This window comes from Castanea sativa, chromosome 3 (assembly GCF_040712315.1).
Source record: "Castanea sativa cultivar Marrone di Chiusa Pesio chromosome 3, ASM4071231v1".
NCBI lineage: Eukaryota > Viridiplantae > Streptophyta > Magnoliopsida > Fagales > Fagaceae > Castanea > Castanea sativa.
The window spans coordinates 48,961,075-48,974,681 of record NC_134015.1 but is presented as its reverse complement, the minus strand read 5'-3'; the positions used below and the strand labels follow the sequence as shown (position 1 = coordinate 48,974,681).

Here is a 13,607-nt window from a genome sequence, read left to right as displayed (position 1 = left end):
AATTAAAGAATTTACACAATTATGTATATTTAACGCACATAATTTCTCAATAAAATAAACAATTCTATATATTAAATGTATACAATTTTACTAATGTACATAATTTAAACATTCAACGTATCAAAATTTTCAAAAAATGTATATAATTATAATGTATAAAATGTAAAGACTTTTCCACAAAATATACACACTTTTCCATGCAATGTATAAGCTTTCTCACAAAATGTACACACTCTCCCTCGTAATATTCAAATTTTCCTACAAAATGTAATAAAACTATCCCGCGTAATGTACACACCTTCTCACAAAATGCAAAGACTTTTGCATATGCATGAGACTTTTGCATATCCATGGGGAGCTTGCAAAGTCTGTCAAGAAGATGAGCTGCTGCTCTAACCAAAGCAAGAAACATAGTCTCAATCTTTATTATGCACCTGATAAAAGCTTGGTAGGCTATTAGCTTCTGAATTAGTCTATGGTACCACAAAGATATGCATGCGATTATCAAAAATATATGCATGCAATGATACATCTTTGATCACATACAGCCCTACCATGCAAAAGAAAGCACCTAAATTCCTAATTGAAGCCAGCAAATGTGGTGCCTTTTCACTAACCAAGTGACAAAGTGAGCGACTTTAAAATGCTTTTCCCTCATTCTCAAATGATGTGACGTTGATGCTATGAAGCATGAGATCTTTCTCTGGATTGTTGTTGTGGCTTATTTTGATAAATCAGTACTCTTCATGCCAGAAAACCGTGACAACGTAAACGGACATGTTTTTGTTTTGTGAATGGCATTGATGGCAGAAGAAAATAATTTGTACTAGGATCCTGATCCTCCTTTTTTTTTTTTTTTTTTGTGTTTAAAAAAACAAAGATCTTTTGAAGATGATCGTATTCAAATTCATTTTAGGGGTTCAAAATTTTATTTTAGAAGGGTCAAATGAAAGAAATTAAAAAAATTATATATAATTTTTTTTTTGGCCCAGCTCAAGGGGGTCTTTTGAACCCCTGGAGCGTATCTAGAGCCACCCATGTCAGGTTCACCCATTAGTCGACATGACCGTAGGCTGGCCACAATTAATGGGATTAATTCCCATGTAACGTTACACGTTACATGGGAGTGGGTTACTTAAGGGTGTAACCTCTCTAATTTGTGTAACTCATGAAAATAAAATCTTTTCCTCTCCACCATTCTCTCTAGTTTTGGATTTTATTTTATGGTTCTTAATTAGACTGTGAATATTGCGTGACTTGCTCTAGTAGTAAGCACCACCATAAGCAATAGATTGTTCAAGGTATGAAGGCATGATTTATAACGTGGAACAAGCGAATACATGATCTTATAGAGGTATGTACTCTATTTTCTTACAATAAAAGACTCAGCTTACCTCCAGTGCTCCAATACAATAGAGTTGATAGCATGACACAATACGAACACATGTCTAATGTTTGTCACATGTTTGAATCGTGTCAACTCTTGTGCATTGGTGTCAAGCCTAACCTTGTAGCAAGGAAATTTGGTGGATGAATTTGTAAATTCATTGAAATTTATATTGAGATAAAATAATTAAAATATGGTTAAAATCATTATAGCCAAGAGCCTTTAAGTCAACTAAGATTTCTTGGTGTTTTCAAGAGAGACATATTGCATTAAAAAATTATCATTGATCATCCTTTGTAAAAAAAATATAATGTTATTGACCTCCACTCTGGATAAGTTTTGCACAAGTTAGAAGTAATACAGTTATGTTGGATATAAATTCTTTCCCAAAAAAAAAATGTTGGATATAAATTGCACGTCTGGTACAAAATGCCTATGCCTACGGTTTATTCCAACTACCCTTCCTCTCATTTCTCTTCATTCAGAAATGTGTACATGTCTAATCGAATATGTTTGGAATGACGAGAGAGAGAGAGAGACATTCCCCCAGTCACTCTTCCTCTCTCCTTGTTGGTCCTAGAAGTCCTGTAAGGATAGAAATCACATGCAAAGAGTTTGTCTAAAAATGAGAGAGGGCAAGGATAAGATGGCCTGGAGATTTGGAATTTATTCAAAACCACCCTTACACCCCTCTTGAAGGATTGTAACTATAGAAACAAACAAACCCTTTGTAAGAATCATGTCCATCTACTAGAGAAACTAACTGCATGGAAAATATGTTACCACCAACTTTTCTACGAGTCAAAGTGGGAAATATATAGTGTGAGGGGTGCATCATTGTTATTGTCAGATTAAATAAGTAAATTTACCATCTTTCTTTTTTTTTTTCTTTTTTTTTTTTTCTTTTTTTTTTTCCGGTTTTCCACTGTTCACAACTGATAGACCCTAGTGGGGGGGGGGGGGGGGGTAAATCGCTAGCCTAAGGGTTTTTTTTTTTCAAAGTGCAGGTACCTAGACTCAAACCGAAGAGCACACCCAGTCGAACCTGGGACAAGTACTTTGAGACCAAGTGCCCAACCACTTGGCCAACCCACCTGGGTTAATTTACCATCTCTTAAGCTTTAGGAAAAATAGGTAATTAGACCGTTATGGTGTGATCACTCCTAAATGTCAACATTCCCTGCTCATTTGTCTCCTTCCAAAATTCCAAACGTCTGCACATGTCATTGGGCACTTGGGAAGGCATTGAGCCATCACTTTAGTACAGCATATTCCAACAATCACCCTTTCCCTTCCATGTCCTCTCACCTCCCATCACCTCATCTCCTAGAATACACATTATTGGACCCTGGGGAGGCATTGGGTAATCATAGTGAGCTCAGATGTCTGTAGAATTGTAGATGACACAGAGATATGTTTACAAGAACTTAGAGCCACTGTCATCAGTACAACACAATTTCTTGTGGTGAGTGGTGTTCTCTTCTTTGAAGAATGTAGAAACTATTTTAAAACATTGGCTTTCCGAATAAGAGATAATGGAACTATGGAAGTAAATTTTCAATGGAAATTAAATAGAGTAGGGAAAAATCTTAGCTCATCCTTCAATTTCAGTACCATTGATAGAAGGGCCAGTGTGCCTCTGATGTTTTTGCCAGAATCAGTAAATCTCATATTTGCAAAGCTTCCCACATACACTCCTCTTTTTTCTTTTTCTTTTTTTCTTTTTTTTTTTCCCAGAAAGAAATCTTGGTACCACCTATAACCTAAATTTTAAAGGACGAACAATAAGGAACAAGGTCAAAACTAAGAGATCTCTTATATGTATATGATCAATAGCCATGGTGATATCCCATATAATTACTTCGAGAGCGAATGTTGTGATGATCAAACATGGGATTTCCATAATCAACAGGCTTTATCACCACTGGTTCACGCTTTCCATCCTGTTCCTGAACTGCCCCAAAAACAACTTCATTGGTTTGCTCACAGCTCTGCTCATAGTAAGTATGTGGGATGGACGAATAATACCTATGATGATGATGCTGCTGTTTCTGCTTATGCTGCTGCTGCTGCTGCTGAAGATCGCCATCCCACCCACCGTTATAGAAAACTCGACTTTGACGCAATTGGTGTATCTTTTCAGCATCCTTGGACATGAAAGGGTAGGTTTTACGTGGAGTCGAGGTTCTGGTTTCAATTGAAGGGGGCTCATCTTCATCGGGTATCACAAAGCTCTCTTGCATAGGCCAAACATTTGAGTGCTTTTGTTGCTGCTGATACTGCTGGTTTTGATATTCATAGTCTAGTGGCTCCTTCTTTCTAAACACAGGAAATATTGCTCCCAGAATCTCCACTACTGATGCCCAAGTGTTGACAAGAAGCTTTCCAATGGATCCAAAGAAGCCTTCTTCTTGCTTCTCCTGTTCATCTTCTGCTGGGATTAATGGTGGCCTGACAGACTTTGGAGGCTTCTGATACGGGTTTGATGGAATGCTTGTCTTTGTTGGACCCTGATCCTTTAAAAGCATGAGATAAAAGATGAATGAAGGTTTCATTTTTTCACAAAAGACACTAGAAACTTTATTCATGCTACAGCAAATAAGCAGCATTTTGAACTACAAAAAATGATATCTGCATCATCTCATGTTAAAGTTGCTCTTAGCATATGGCTAATACATAGTACAAAATACTGAGGGTGAATACTCGGTGCTTTTTCATGCAGTGATTTCATTAGAAAGAAAGGAAAAAAAGAAAAAGAAAAAGAATAACTTGGCTACAGCTTGCCAGACAACATTTGTTTTCAATTATAAATTTTCCTTCAGTACAAGATATAAGATTAGACCGGAAAGTATTCCTGGATCTAATTTTTCAATTTCCAAACACGTGCATGGCAAAAGAATTGATGAATAACTCACTCTTTTGAATGACATTTCAGACTGATCTAGATTCTAACATAATTACGGTGGGTAATTCTATAATCAAGCATAAATTATACACCATCAAATGAGCAGATATTTATCTTGTAGAGTGCAGAAGACGAGATTACTCACTTCCTGGGAAGACATAATTGTACCCACTCTACGTTGCAGCAATGCCAACATGTACCCAAAGAAGCCAGCTGCAACAAGCATTGCAATTCCTGCAACGATGAAAAATAGTACATATTGGTCAATAGCATAGAAAAATATAAAGGATACAATTTGGACTAAGTTGTTTACCAAGAGGAAAACCACTTCCATATTGATAAGCACAATCATCAAAGTGGAGTTGGATCTCCCTGATAGCTTGGTTTCCTCTGTCTATGACTAGTAGGGAGCAACTGCTACCAATGTAAACCACATCAAAGTCGTCTGAAAATTTTGCATCTTCACTTGGTCCATCGACATGACCCCCTCCACGGCCCAATCTCCCTCCTGCAATTGTTGTAACACCTGCAGGTAGAAATTCCAACCATGTTAGAAACAAATAGAAATTCACAACTGTAACACCAAAACAAAGAATAGTTTTAGAGTGATTTTTTTATTAACAAGAAAATCATATATAGCATATACCAGCTTCACTTATCTTCCTGATAGCCATATTCATAGTGTCTGCAATATAAATATTTCCTCTGTCATCAACTGTAAGCCCCTTTGGGTGGTTCATCCTCGCTTCTCTAGTTCTCCCATCTACATGTCCAGAATAACCTTCAGGGGATCCTGTGACTAGCTTCGGTCTGCTGTCTGCAGTTTTCCAATGTATTTATGATCATAAGTAAAGAAAATGCACACACATGAAAAGGTCAATCTTAACAAAAGAGTATGTGAGAATGGAGTGTAACCTTTAGGGGGGTCATGTCTGCAGCTTTCCAATGTATTTATGATAATAAGTAAAGAAAATGCACACACATGAAAAGGTCAATCATAACAAAAGAGTGTGAGAATGGAGTGTAACCTTTAGGGGGTCATGTCTGCAGTTTTCCATATTTTAATTATGCAAAAAAGAAAAAAGAAAAAAAAAAGAGACATCCCAGATAGCCATTCGCTTTAACAATTGTTCACTTTCTCAAGATATCAGAAAAATAAAATTTGAAAAAGTTGCAGTGTGAGTCTTATACATTAAAGTGTAGTGTGACAGTGTAGGAATTACAAGTAAAATATAGTATAAGAAACATATTTTAGGCTCAACTTTGTCCAATTTTACATAAAAAAGTTTACAATACTCCAAAAAAGAATGTAATTCTTTATTTATTTGCCGATGATATAAACCTGTGCTAGCATTGCATTCACAGCACATACTTCTTCTTTGCTAACAAAACTTCCATGCTACATCTTCCCAAAGCTAAAATGAATGTGATTGAAACTGTATTTTAAGTATTACTTGAGACAACTGGCTTCAGAAATATATAGAATTACCAAATTGAGGAAGAGTGGAGTGGAGTGTAATTTTAATAGGAACTTGGCACATTATACACATTCTACTTCCAAATAAACTAATTCACCAACCATTTGTTCTACATAATAGACAATAATTTAAACACAAGTTGATACAATACGCGGCAAGATACCACAATCAACAAGAAAGGCTTATGATTAATTTTATACACAGAAAGCAAACCCATTACACTTCTCAGAATAGATTGGCCAATAGATGCAGAAATTTAACAGAAAACAGCCAGACACACCCAAATCAACAATTTTCAAAACAAAATAGAAATGGAACTCAATAAGGAGAAGATGAGCCAAGCAAGCAATATTTCCAATCCATTACATAAACAAAACAAAACAAACACTCACATAGAGAAAGAGACGCAGAGATCCTATAGAGGTTACTATTAGCAGAGTCCAGAACCAAAAGCTCTCCACCAGGCAACACCTCAACCGAGTAAGGCTCAATACCAAGCTTGCTTCCATCAAACACAGTCTCCACAGTATACCCACTTTCAAACTTCATCATTGGACGCCCAGAAATTGCTGTACACATTAAAGTCCCATGAAACCCACCATTTCAGATTACTATCAAACAAAAACAGAAAAACCCATAACAGAAAAACAAAGAAAAATGTGCCTAGTACCAGAGATCTATGCCATACCTGTTTTGGTGGTTGATTTGAGTGACCACAACCATTTCATACAGAAAGACACAGCATTTGAGAAAATCCCATTAATAATCTCTGCACCCACAACACACACAAAAAAAAAGATACACATCAAATTCAGATCATGTAAAAGCAAGCATTTTTAGCTCATAAACACTTACAAAACACACATTACAAACTATACCCAGTACTCACTTGCTGGAGAAGCAGATGTAGAAGCTGACGATACAGCTCCAAATAGAACCAAAAGGGTGAGACCCAAGACCAGCACATTCTTGCCCATTACTTGTGTGCTCAAGGCGAAACCCAAGATTACAAGAACAGCTATAAAAAAAGTGCAAAGATTTACTAAGCTCTCAGCATTACCAGAAACCCTGGTGCAAAACCAGCACTGGGTCTGATATGAAAGTGCGAAGAGAGAGAGAGGTTGTAGTAGTACAGTGTGGTGTGAAAAAAGCAGTAAAAGCACTGCGTTTTGAGTGTGAAAAAAAAGATTTGGAAAGAAGAAAGAGACAAGGAGAGAAAGAGAAGAGAAAAAAATTAAAAGAGAGAAAAAAGAGAAAGGGGAAAAGCAAATGTGGCTGAGTGGGGACAGTGCTTATAGGGACTAGTGAGTCTGAGAGAGTAAAGAGAGTGTGAGAGTAAGAGAGTATCAAATGCTGTGAGCCTGCGATTAATGTCCTGAATATATGTTTCTGCATTATTATTCTCTACCTATAGTATCTACTACTTTACCTATATTATATTCTGCCGTGGTTTTCAAACATGGGCCTTTTTTTTAGGCACTAAGATTAAGATTCTCCTTTTAGATTTTTAACCCTGAATGAAAAAAATAAATAATAATAGAGAGCAAAGGATAGAACAATAGTATAATTTTACTCGCTGTGAACCATAATTTTTTTGGGGTAAAAAGGCAATTTCATTTAAAACTAAACAACATCAACACTAGGAACATTGACAATCTGATCAGAGGTAGACAATCTGATCAGAGGTAACCCCAGCCTTATTTAGACAAATCAGCAAGGCAACACCAGAAGGGGGTTCCAGGAAAACTACAAAATCTTGAGGAAGCAAAGCACCCCTCCTCGCTAAGGCATCGACGCATTTATTGGCCTCCCTATAACAATGTAGGATCTCAACCCTCGGGATTTCTCTCAAGCCCCGCCCTGCAATCTCTAAGGATAGCATCAAGACCATTCTGATTGCGAGTCTCTTTTTGTAGTAAGTCCACCACGATCTTCACATCCAATTCTATGATCACAGCAGGGATTTTTAAAGCTATGCATAGTCGGATTCCATTGTGCAGAGCCCAGAGCTCAGCAGCAGCATTGGTTGTGACCCCTTGCAAAGCCTTTCATCCAATCCCCATTGGTATTACGCAACAGCCCCCCACCTCCTGCTAAACTAGGATTTCCAAGAGACGATCCATCAATGTTTAATTTAATCCAGTTCTTTGGGGGACACTACCAATGGATCTTAATAGTTGTGCAAAGGCCCCTAGTTTTAGCATTGTCTCCAAGTAGAGAAAATTCAATCACTTTAGCCACCAGATCCTGCTTCAGGTCATTCCGGACCCCTTCTCAACCAAACACTACACTATTGCGGTGAAGCCACAATTCCCACAGACCAAAAGGAAAGATATTACCCTAACTGATCCTCGAGAAAGAGGTGCACTTAGTGCTACGACAATTCAATCTCATCCAGTCCACAATACTAGCCCCATAAAACAGCGCTTCTTGCATAGGAGGAGGGAAAGAATTCCAGAAGCGATGAGCAAAAGGGTAGTCCCTTAAAACATGCAATATAGTCTCCGGTGCATCATTACAAATGGGGCAAGAAGATAGGATATCCATGCCTCGAGAAGCGAAGATGGCATGGACCGGAATGCTATTGTGATGACATTGCCAGAGAAAACATTTTATCTTTGGAATGGTGGGGGTCTTCCAAATCCACTCACCTTCAAAGGGTCTAGCTTGATCATCAATGCCTTCTAATCTAGCTAGCCTATACGCCTCTTTAAGCTCAAATGCACCACTCGGGGAAGAAGACCAAGTTAGACGATCTTCATACAAGGCTAAGGAGGATATCAGAGTGGCTTTGATGGCAGCCAACAATTGGTTAAGAAGAGAGAAGGAAATGTTATGCCAACTCCACCCATGGTAGCTTGGAACCTCCTTTAATCGAGTATTTTCTTCCCCTTGATTGAAAGGTCCTGAAATGAGGCTTCTCAAAGGTCTCTTGTCCAACCATTTATCATTCCATAAGGAGAGCTAGTTGTTATTGCCAACAACCTATTTGCCCCCCTTCTTGAAAACAACCTCGCCTTTCCTTATTGCCGACCGAGTGTTGAAATAGGTCTGAAGCTTCAAAATAGCAGGAGCCGGTCTTCTATCCTTCCTATACATATGATTTAGAACCCTACTCCAAAGCAAAGATGTCTCAGTCTTTAGCCGCCAATTGAGCTTAGCTAAGAGGGCAATGTTCTTGGGTTTGGTTGCATGAATACCAAGGCCACCCTCTGATTTGGACTTTGTAATTTTCTGCCAACTAACAAGATGAAACTTCTTTTTATTTTCAGTTAAGCCCTAAAGGAAATTTCGACTCAGTTTGTCCACATTACTGAGAACTTTTGCAGGAAGAGCCACACACTGCATCGCATAATCAGGAACAATGGTAATAACAGATTGAGTGAGTACTGGCCGGCCAGCAAAAGATAACAAATTCGTCTTCCATCTAGTGAGGCGGTTTTGGATTCGCTTAATAATGAACCCAAAATCTTGATTCATACCTAAATGTTTTATAGCAAACCCCAAATACTTCCCCAACATCGGAGTGGACTTGAATCCCAAAATTTCACATAGCTCGGCACTCGATTCAGCACTGACTTTAGGAGAAAAGAACGCCCTGGATTTCGCATTACTTACTTTTTGGCCCGACAATGAGCAAAAGGAGTCAAGAGCGTCTCTAATAGCCACACAATTCTTCCTATACGCTTTTGCAAACAAGACAAGGTTGTCCGAAAAAAAAAACGCAAAAAAAAAAAAAGATGAGAGAAAGCTAGCCCTCCCCTTGAGGCTCTTATCGGGTCCCACAACTCAGCATCGCATTTTTCAGTGATGAGCACTCCCAAAACTTCCATATAGAGGATAAAAAGGTAGGGGGACAGGGGGTCCCCCTGTCTAATGCCTCTTGAAGGAAGAAAAGACTCAAGAGCTCTACCATTATAGAGAATGGAGATGAAAGATGTAGACACACAGCTCATTATCAGAGAGATCAAATGGTTAGGGAGTTTAAAGAGACCTAAGGTGTCACGAATAAAACTCCATTCAAGGCGGTCATAAGCTTGCTCCAAACTAATTTTTATTGTCACGATCCCTCCTCTTCCTTTTTTCCTTGACATAGAATGAATAACCTCCTAGACAATTATTGCGTTGTCAACTCCTTTTCAACTAGGAACAAAAGCTGTTTGGTACGAAGATATGAGGTCCGAGAGCATGGGCCGGATCCTAGCCACAATCAACTTAGTTACAACCTTATACACAGTATTACATATACTAATAGGACAGTAGTTGCTGATGGACTCAGGGCGGCTGCACTTGGGAATAAGAGTAATGAGGATCCTATTCAGATACTCTGGCATAGTAAGGGAGGTGAAAATTTGTTTCACTTCCTTTTTACTGATTCCCCGACAAGCAGCCAAAATCGTTGAAAGAACCCTGCATGAAAGCCATTCGGGCTCGGGACTTTGAAAGTTTTGAGAAATCAGAGGGCGCTTAAGATTTCCTCATCAGATATCGGGGTCGAAAGTTTAACAATCTCATCTTCCTTCAGGCATGAATTCCAGCAAAGGGGGTCCCAAGGTAGGAGAGTAGAAAATTTGTGACTGGACATAAAAATCTCTGAATAACCATTCCTAATAAAATCGGCAATTTCCCTCTCCTCATTCATCCAGTTACCCAAGTGATCTTTCATACAGGAAACACGGGTTCTGTTTCGACAAACCAAAGCAGAGGTATGGTAGAAGGCAGTGTTTTTGTCCCCCTTAACCAACTAGGTTATACGAAACTTCATGGCCCAGTATTTTTCTTCTAAAGCCGAGATCAGAGCTAATTTGGCGTGCAAATCCTTTTCAATGCAGACCAAAAAATCATCAGGTCTATTGGAGAGGCCCATTTGGACACCTTTAAATCCAGTGAGAATACGTTTTTTTCCAGTGAAACAAATTACCAAACATGCTCCGATTCCAGATCTTCACTTTATCAGTGAATTTAGAGACAACATGTGACAAGGAGCTAGGATTTGCCTAGGCGTCTCTCGCTATTCCCGGAAAGGAAGGGCGGGAAAGCCACATTGGCTGAAATCAAAAAGGCCGATCATGTCCGTAAATTTGAGCTCTATCCTAGTGGAGCTTGACTAGACAGTGATCAGAATGGCCTCTTTCAAGGTGCTCCACCCAAGCTTCTAGAAATAGGGCATTCCATTCAGCATTGACAAAGACCTAATCTATCCTCTCTAGAACAAGTTGCCCCATAGGTCTATTATTAGAACACGTATAGTGCACCCCAGAAAAACCAATGTCAATCATCTTGCATGTGTCAAGGCACTCTTGAAATTGGAGAGCTCTATAAGTGCTAACTGCCCTTCCGCCAAACTTGTCATCCCCAATCAATACTTCATTGAGATCCCTCGCAATAACCCAGGGGAGGCCATGAAGTTTAGACACAATGGCTAAGTTATCCCATAGAAGCCTTCTCTCTACGTATCTCGGACTAGCATGGACTACAGAGAGAAGCTAGGGACCCTGAGATAAATTAGGAGAGGAAAGGATCACCAAAGCATGTACCTCTTGTTTTGTAGTGGAGAGCTTAACAGATTCTACTCGACTAGAATCCCAAAGAACCTAGAGACCAATAGACAACCCAAAATTATTAACAAAAAAAGCCCCATCCAAGGGGAGCCTATCTGCAATACTTTTTGCTCTGTCTCCGCTAACCTTAGTTTCCATGATGACTAGAATTGTAGGAGAATGCTTGTGAATCAAATCAAAAACAAAACTATGAAATTTTGGGTTAAGGGCACCTCGACAATTCCAAATACGCATATTCATTTCAACAATTGGGAATTAAATTAGAATCTAATCAGGAAGGAACAGAGTTGTTTCCTTCAACCTCACATTGCATATCGTCCTCCACATCAACCAAGGACCCAAGCCCATCTGCGAGCAAATTAGCATGCCCTTGCGGGCAATCCTCGCCTACTGAGCTTATATTCTTTGGCCAAAGAACTGGATCAACACGCTTCAATGGAGCTCTAGAAATGCCATCACAGGCGACGGTGACACTGAACCCACCCTTTTCATCATCAATAAATGGACAGTTAGAAATTTTTGGACTCATGTGATCTTTCTTCCACACTTGTATCGACTTGAACCAGTGTTACATCCCCAATCTCTGTGTCAAGCATCTCCATGGTGAAGCTCTCAATTGTGCAGCTAGGTCCGGAGGAGGGCGATCCTCCTGCCTTGAACACCGCAAGGAGTGTTGCTTTGCCTAGATCCTCAACATAAGCGAAATAATTTTTGCCCCCCGAATTGCTCACGCTTTGGCCAGTCGTTCTTCAAGATTGGCTGTGATTTTTTTTTTTTTGAATCATGAGGTGATTTCCTTGACTTTTGACCACGGGTAGTACCACTCTCTCTAACCTTAGCAGAGGCATTTTTTGTCTTGTTTAGTGAAGAGGAATCTGTAGTGCGATCTGCAACAAATCCACTACCCAACGAGAAATCTTTGGCCTTTAGCTTTCGTTTCCTAGCATTGTTACCCAAGCCCATATTAGTCACACCTAAAGCCTCATTAGAAAGCCCATTGTCAATAGTTTTTTTAGGCCCGTGATTCGCAAACACTAGAAGTGGAAACTACTTCGGCTCTTTACGAATCTTCCTATGATGTTGCTTTTTTTGTGCAACATGGGTCCACGACCCAAAAGCCTCTTTCTCTATCAAATCCTGACTTTGCGAAACCTGGTTTTTTCCCGCCTCTTCTATGCTATCAACTTTCTCCAGAACCTTGGTTTTGTAAGGACAGCCCTCCTCCTTGTGACCAACTCTTTTGCACGAGAAGCACAGCGCGGTAATGCCTTCATATGGAACTACATGGTTGAGCCCGCCAACCTTGATGTTTCTAACCAAAGGTTTATCAAGATAAATTTGGACACACAACTTGGTAAACCGTCCCCTAGACTCGGTGGCCATATGTGTGTTTATTTGCAAGACTAGACCAATGGCTATCCCGATATCCCTTAACACCGAAGGTTCGTAATATTCAATGGAAAGCTCTAGGAGCCGAATCCAAACTGCCACCGCAGATACATTCACCATAGACGACCTGAAGTTTGGTTCCCAGCATCGAATGGATAGATAACGGCCTCCTACAAACCACGGGCCCCCTCTAAGAACCTTCAAATGATCTTCCTTGGCTGAGAATTTTGTAAGGAAGAAGTCATGGCCAAGGTCCATGCAATCCATCTTGCCAACTGGTTTCCACATGCCCAAAAGCTTGGTATGAAGGTAGTGATAGCCCACGTTCTTTCCAAACACCTTCACAATGAGAGCGTTTATCTAGGGGGCACGCATCTTCCCTTTCCTCGCACTAGATAACTTCACTGCCACTTTGCCCGGTGGTAGGTTAGTGAACTCATCATCCGACTCTACCTCCACGTCCATGTTGTTATCAAAAGCGAAGGCCTGTTCAAAGGCCCCTAGGATTTCTTCTACAAGTTTCTCTTTATATGACATAGAACTACCTTCACCAAAGGCAGGAGAAAAAGAGTGTTGAGCTCCCCCCCTATGGTCTTCCTTAACCTTCTTTGTGCTCCGTTGAAGTTCAGCATCCTTCTTTCTTGACTTGGCTGCTATTTTGCTCATCTCTCTAAACAATGCAAGTTGGCTATGAACCATAGAGCCCGTTTGGATAAGCGTTTGCACCACACAAACGCACGTTTTTTAATCAAAACACAAAATTTCCATCGTTTGGCATTGCGATTTTTTAGCAATTGCATTTTCAAAAATGCAAAATTTGGCGTTTTGGAAATGAAATACAATCGAACTTTTTCGAAACCGCAATTTTAAAAACTCATCACAATCCA

General features: G+C 39.6%; 2 protein-coding genes across 5 annotated transcripts; both read right to left on the bottom strand.

Annotated features, from left to right (window-relative positions):
* Window positions 1–2,940: 2,940 nt before the first annotated feature.
* Window positions 2,941–7,127, bottom strand: LOC142629828 (uncharacterized). 4 transcript variants are annotated; one of them, XM_075803866.1, is made up of 8 exons: window positions 6,660–7,058; window positions 6,459–6,539; window positions 6,163–6,339; window positions 4,939–5,109; window positions 4,606–4,818; window positions 4,438–4,526; window positions 3,416–3,903; window positions 2,941–3,341 (listed from the first exon to the last, which is right to left on the bottom strand). In XM_075803866.1, the coding sequence occupies exons 1-8, from the start codon at window positions 6,745–6,747 to the stop codon at window positions 3,317–3,319; spliced, it is 1,332 nt and encodes a 443-aa protein (XP_075659981.1). In that variant the 5' UTR covers window positions 6,748–7,058; the 3' UTR covers window positions 2,941–3,316. The 4 variants fall into 4 exon arrangements, with proteins under 4 accessions (XP_075659981.1, XP_075659980.1, XP_075659978.1 ...); XM_075803865.1 differs by having other exon boundaries at window positions 2,941–3,336; XM_075803863.1 differs by having other exon boundaries at window positions 2,941–3,903; window positions 6,660–7,127.
* A 5,251-nt stretch (window positions 7,128–12,378) lies between these two features.
* On the bottom strand, window positions 12,379–12,987 carry LOC142629093 (uncharacterized protein At4g02000-like). The gene has a single exon (XM_075803081.1). It carries the CDS (start codon window positions 12,985–12,987, stop codon window positions 12,379–12,381), a length of 609 nt encoding a protein of 202 aa, XP_075659196.1.
* Between the last annotated feature and the right edge of the window lie 620 nt (window positions 12,988–13,607).